This window comes from Equus caballus, chromosome 7, assembly GCF_041296265.1.
Source record: "Equus caballus isolate H_3958 breed thoroughbred chromosome 7, TB-T2T, whole genome shotgun sequence".
NCBI classification, from domain to species: Eukaryota; Metazoa; Chordata; class Mammalia; order Perissodactyla; family Equidae; genus Equus; species Equus caballus.
In genome coordinates, this window is record NC_091690.1 from 35,050,158 (window position 1) to 35,056,694 (window position 6,537).

General features: G+C 39.2%; 1 protein-coding gene across 1 annotated transcript; it reads left to right on the plus strand.

The window, feature by feature from the left end:
• Positions 1–328: 328 nt before the first annotated feature.
• PATE3 (prostate and testis expressed 3) lies at positions 329–3,238 on the plus strand. Its single transcript, XM_003365288.3, has 3 exons — positions 329–487; positions 1,692–1,814; positions 2,334–3,238. Exons 1-3 carry the CDS (start codon positions 439–441, stop codon positions 2,456–2,458), a joined length of 297 nt encoding a protein of 98 aa, XP_003365336.1. The 5' UTR covers positions 329–438; the 3' UTR covers positions 2,459–3,238.
• The last annotated feature ends 3,299 nt before the right edge of the window (positions 3,239–6,537 follow it).

A 6,537-nucleotide genomic window follows, 5' to 3' on the forward strand; every position in this document is an offset into this window, starting at 1 on the left:
GAATCAAGGTGGTTAAAAGTGTCCCTCTAGTATTCGAAAGTCTTGCTGTGTGTACTGGCGCTATCAGTCGCTAGATTTGTGATCTTGGGTAAGTAACTGGACCTCACCAAGCCTCGGTTTCCTCCTCTGTGAAATTGGGATAAGAATGACAGTATCGTAACTACAACGATAATAATTACTATGGTGAAGATTATATGAAAAAGACAAAATTAAATTAATGTAAACCCCAACATGTACTAGTTATCATCACTCTCTGGTGTAGGGTGGAGAAGAGAATGAACTTGAGCTCCCAGAGGAAACCTTGTGTGACTGGATCCCCTTAGGCATGAATAACCCGTGCCCTATGATGAAGAACAAGGTTTCCTCCCTATAGCCTAAGACCTGTGCTTGCAGTCCCTGGCTTCTCTTCTGCCTCTAACAAGGGACTTCTGGGTCAGGATGGACAAACACTTCTTGTTGGTCTTCTCCCTCTTCTGCTTCATTGCAGGTGAGTCACAGATCTGAGGAGTGGGCTCCAGAGACAGGATATAGGGAGCGCGGGGAAGCTTCATATATACAGTAGGTGTCCATGGAGGGCTGAGCCTTTACCACATTTATAAGGGAGGGGAAGCCAGTCTTCAGAATGCTCTTGCTGCCTTCCCTGCCAACTTTTCTGACCTTTTCTCCATTCTGCAATTCCCCACCAGGACTCAAGCCTCTATGGTTGCCCCTTCATACTACTTCCCCACTATGTCTCTACCATTCCCCACATTCCAAAATTTTAGTAACATTTTCTTTAGGACATCCTTCCTGTTTACAAATCTGGATCCCATTTTCTGAGGGAGCTGGTTAGTCTCTAAAGACTAATTTTGTAGTTTGTTTCAGTGCTGGACAATGGCTTTTGTTACCCTTATCAGGGGCTTTATATTAATACAAGTGATTGTAAGAGAGGAAATACTGGATGCCCTGGAATCAGATAAAAAATAAAGATCAGTCACTGTCTTAAATTCTCTGTACCTTGAGTTGCTCATCTGAGAAATGGATAAATACCTACTTACAAGGCTTTTGTGAGGAATAAATCAGATACAGAGTGAGAGAACACAGCGCGAATGAGATGCTCAGTAAATGCTATTTTCCTTTTTGACTCAGGTGAACCAGGGAGAGGTTTTAAAAAAATTAAACCTGTATTTTGATTAGCTCACTCCACAGTACCACATGAAGTGTCACTGACTATGCTATAATTCATGAGGCCTTCCGTAGATTCAGTCTGAAGTTCAAAATAACGGAGTAGATCACCTAACAATATCTAAGCAGCCAATGTCAGAAATCTCATCATAGTGACACTAGCTCGGGTGAAATATGTTAAAGCATTCACCCTCATTTTCACACTCCCATCTATCTACAGTGCTGCCATGTAGGCCAGGCCAGCATTAATAGAACCATTTGTAAGCTGGAAAAACCAACGCCTTGGAGGCTAAGTCTTTGCTCAAAGTTACCCAGGCTAAAAGGGCTGAAGTTGAGATCAGAATCCCTTTATTCTCACAACTGCATTTCTCTGGGATGTGGAGTTGGCAAGGGTTCCATTTACTGCCTGATACCCCACTACCAGCTCCTCATCCAACCCCCGTGCCACCCTCCTCAGGTCTATCTACTTCCAGTTCCTTCTAAGTCCCTGCATTCCTCTGGCCTTACACCAGTTCTGTGTTCTCCAGCAGTGACACCACTGAGATGTGTAACGTGCCACCTTCACACGCAGACAGATCGCTGTAGAAGAGGTTTTGGTATGTGTGTTGCTCAGGAGCACGAGAGATGCATGATCTTAAAGATCTTCCAGGGTAAGTTAGAGGGTTGGGGAAGGTGCTGTGAGATTCTTAGAAAATTTTTAGGGGAGTGCTTCAGCAATTTTCTATCTTAGACTAAGGCCAATCTAGGAGTGGAACCAAAGGGCAGAATGCCCCTGAGCACTGGTCCCTGTGCATGCAGACAGAAGAGGATTTGGAAAAATTAGACAGGAGGAAGAAGATAGAGATTCTATATGCCCCATAAAACTGAGAAAATAGATTTTAACACTAAAGCCCTAGCTGCTTATCTTCCAGCAGTGAAAGGAATAAGTAGCAGCTATATACAAAGAGTTAAGAGTTGTCAGGGACCTCAGGCAAACAACCCATGCAGGGGGCAGGTGATGTCTACATCTCCCTACCCGGGTCCTCTTGAGAAGTATAATCTGGGAAGCCATCCCTAAACCTATCCTGATGCCTAATTGACTTTTCACTGACAGGACTAGTGCCAGGTTTGACTTGTCTTTAGAGAACTTAGATCACTACCTTATTTTCTATGGTTCCTTCTTATTACAGATAACGTTCTCCAATTATCATATATGGTGTGTCAAAAATTCTGCAGAGACTTGACATATCATCTCAACAGTCGGATTTATGTTCATAAATGCTGCGACGAAAATTATTGTAACTTCCAACTCTAAGATATTTGCCCTCCTGAAGTCTCACTTTAGGATGTTATTGCTGTTTCTCCCCCTTCACACTCTACCTGCGCCTGCTTTCCTTCCCTGTCTGTCCTGGAAGTACCCCAGCTCTCTCTTTAATTCAATGTCATCCTTCCTTGTGCCTCCAGCTTGGTTCCTACATCAGTCAGAGGACGCTAACTCTGAAAAATGGATTTCTCCCATTACAGGCATTGACATTTCCATACTCCAAGAAGCCTGCCCCAAGAGGTTCAGTCCCATAAAATTTAAAACCAGACCGTTCTAGAACCTTGTGACTAGCTTGGATAGTTGAGGTAGACTAGAAATCCTTCAGCTGAAAATTCACACATGTTTTTATCTAAAACTCCCATTTATCATTACTGTAATTAAGCAGAAATAGCAGCAAAAATGGTGGTGGGCACTAAAGATTTTCCTCTATAGACAAGAAGTTATTTTCCCCAGTGGACAGTGTCCATTTCAGACTCAGTCATGATTTTTTTTTTGGCATTTACAAAGTACATCCATATACAATGTTAGTAGGAAACAGCAAATAAGGGATTTCCTGCCTCTGTGACATTCACAGCTCACACGTGGCCACTTCTAGGTCTGTCAAGATGTGCATTCAAGATATATCGCAACTCTCCTAATCTTTCTCTATTCCTTTCTTCCTTTGTCCTCCACCTCCACCATCACCTTCCCAGCAACCCACGTCATTGCTATACAAATTCTCCCTCTTTTGATTACCCAAGTCACTTAATGAATACTTTGTTTGACACTCTCTCATGGTGAATCATTTCTTTGTCTGATTTGCCCCAGTATGTTATAAATCAGAGCAGGAACAGGTGCCATGCCTTACTCATCTCTGTTGCCTTTAGTTGGCCAGTGAAACTTTATTGTGTTTATTGTGTAAAGTTGATGGAATTTTTCTCATCCATCTGTTTAATTTGTAGGATTTATGATGCCTTCATGCTTTTTCTGGCTGTATGTCTATTTCATTGGGTGTACCAGAAATGGTAACCTACCATTTCCTACTAGACAAAGAATCTTCACTCCCATGCCAATATACCATGTGTTTTCCTCAAAGGGATTATGCAAAGAACATTTCTTATTATGGGACCTTCCAGTATTCAAATATCCTAACCAAAAATTATTTTTGATGGGATTCTTCTAAAATTCATTAGCTAAGCTTACTTAAAAATTCATCATTAATACTATCATTATGTAAAGGTCTTACAAAAAAGGCCTGGAACTTTAGAGAGAGTAACCTGGCCCAACCCTTTTGGAAATATCTGAAAGCAGATGTTTTCCTAGATTTAACGATGTCAAGATTAATGACATAGGTTGTTTGTTCTCAGATTTATCTATAGAATATAAAGTTTCCCTTCAATCTTTCATCTAACAGTTTTGGTCTCCATTAACTATTATTAACAAGATCCGTTATTCATTACGAGTTGAAATATAATTACTTTCTCTTAATTGAAGTACAATTCATATATAATAAAATGCAGTTATTTTAAGTACACAATTTGATGTGATTTGACAAATGTATAAATCTATAAAACCACCATCTCAATTAAAACATAGAACATTTCCATCACCAGAGTACGTTTCTTCAGGTAACCATCTACTCCCAAAGGTATTATTCTAACTCCTATCACCATAGAATAATTTTACCTGTTCTTAAACTTATCATAAATTAAACTATACAGAAAATACTCTCTTAAATCTGGCATCTATTGCTCATCATAATGTTTTTAAGATTCATGCATGTTTTTGCTTATATCGAAAGTTTGTTCTTTTTTTCCCCATTGTATACATATATTACATTTATTAAGCCAATTCTCTTTCTCTTATTGATGGACATTGAGTTGCATGCATTTATAACTTTGGAATAGTTACTTAAACATGACCTAAAAACAAAACCTTTTTTTGAGGAAGATCAGCCCTGAGCTAACATCTGCCAATCCTCCTCTTTTTGCTGAGGAGGAATGGCCCTGAGCTAACATCTATGCCCATCTTGCTCTACTTTATATGTGTGGGACGCCTACCACAGCATGGCTTGATGAGAGGTGCCATGTCCGCACCCAGGATCCAAACGAGCGGACCCCAGGCTGCCAAAGCAGAATGTGCGCACTTAATCGCTGCGCCACTGGGCTGGCCCCCAAAGCCATTTTTTAAACTGATAAACTGTATTTCACTAAAATTACAATGTCTGTTCATCAAGACACATCAAGAGAGTGAAAAGGCAAGTTAAAGACTTGGGGAAGAGATTTGCAATACTTATATCCCACATAGTACCTGTATCCAGAACATACAAATAAGTTTTGTAAATTTCCTACACAAACAAAAGCTGAGGGAGTTAATCACTACTCTTGCCTTGCAAGTAATGCAGAAAGAAGTTATTCAAGCTGAAATGAAAAGATGCTAATCAATGACATGAAAACATACAAAAATACACAACACACTGGTACAGGTAAATATACAGTCAGACTTAGAAAACTCTGATAGACGGTGTGTTGACCACTTAACTATAGTACAAAGGTCAAAGTAAAAAGCATTAAATATAACTGTAGCAACTATAATTTGTTAATGAATACACAACATAACAAGAGATAAATAATGACATCAAAATATAAAGGTGGGAGTAAAATAGTGAAGCTTTGGGGGCCAGCCAGGTGGTGTAGTGGTTAGGTTCACATGCTTCGCTTTGGTGGCCCAGGGTTCACAGGTTTGGATCCCAGATGTGGACCTACACACCACACACCAACCCCTGCTGTGGTGGCATCCCACATACAAAATAGAGGAAGATTGGCACAGACATTAGTTTAGTGACAATCTTCCTCACCAAAAAAAGAAAAAGTGAAGCTTTTATAGACAAAGTTAAGTTGCCACCAGCTTAAACTGGACTGTTTTATCTACGAGATGTCTCAGGTAAGACCCACAGTAACCACAAAGTAAAAACCTAGAGTAGATGCACAAAAGATGAAGAAAAGGGAAACAGAACATACCACTATGGAACATCACCAATTGCAAAGGTAGTCAGAAAGAGAGGGAGAAAGAAACACTATAAATACAAAACAATCAATCAGAAAACACTTAATAAGATGACATTAAGAAGTCCTTACATATCAATAATAAATCTAAATGTAAATAGGTTGAATTCACCAATCAAAAAGCACAAAGAGGCCGGATGGATAAAACAACAAGGCCTAACCCTAGGCTGCCTACAAGAGGCTCACTTCAGTTTTAAGGGGACACACAGACTTAAAGTGAATAAATGGGAAAAGATATTCCATGCTAGTGGAAACCGAAAGAAAGCAGCTATGCTTATAGCATACAAAATAGACTTTAAGCCAAAAACAGTAACAAGAGACAAGGGAGGTCAATATATAATGATAAAGGGTCCAACTCATCAAGGAGATGTAACAATCATAAATATATACAAACCCAAGATCAGAGCACCTAAACATACTAAACAAATGCTAACAGATCAAAGAAGAAATAGACAATGATACAATAGTAGTACAAGACTTCAATATTCCACTTTCAGCAGTGGATAGATCATCCAGACAGAAGATCAACAAGTAAACGTTGGACTTAAACAATACGTTAGACCAAATAGACTTAACAGGCATGTATAGAGCATTCTATCCAACAGAAGTAAAATACACATTCTTCTCAAGTGCACACAAGATATTCTCCAGGATAGACCATGTGTTGAACACAAAAAAAGACTTAGCAGCTAAGTTTAAGAAGAATGAAATCATACCAAGTATCTTTTCTGACCACAGTGGTATGAAACTAGAGATCAATAGCAAGAGGAACTGGAAAAACTACCAACATGTGGGAATTAAAGAAGACAGTCCAGAACAAACAATGGCTCAAAGAAAAAATCAAAAGGAACATCAAAAAATTTCTTGAAATAAACAAAAATGGAAACATACCAAAACCTATGGGATGCTGCAAAAGTAGTTTTGGAAGGGAAGTTTATATCGATGAATTAAGCCATATATTAAGAAAATAGAGAGATCTCAAACAAACCTAACTTTACACCTCAAGGAACTAGAAAAAGAACAAAC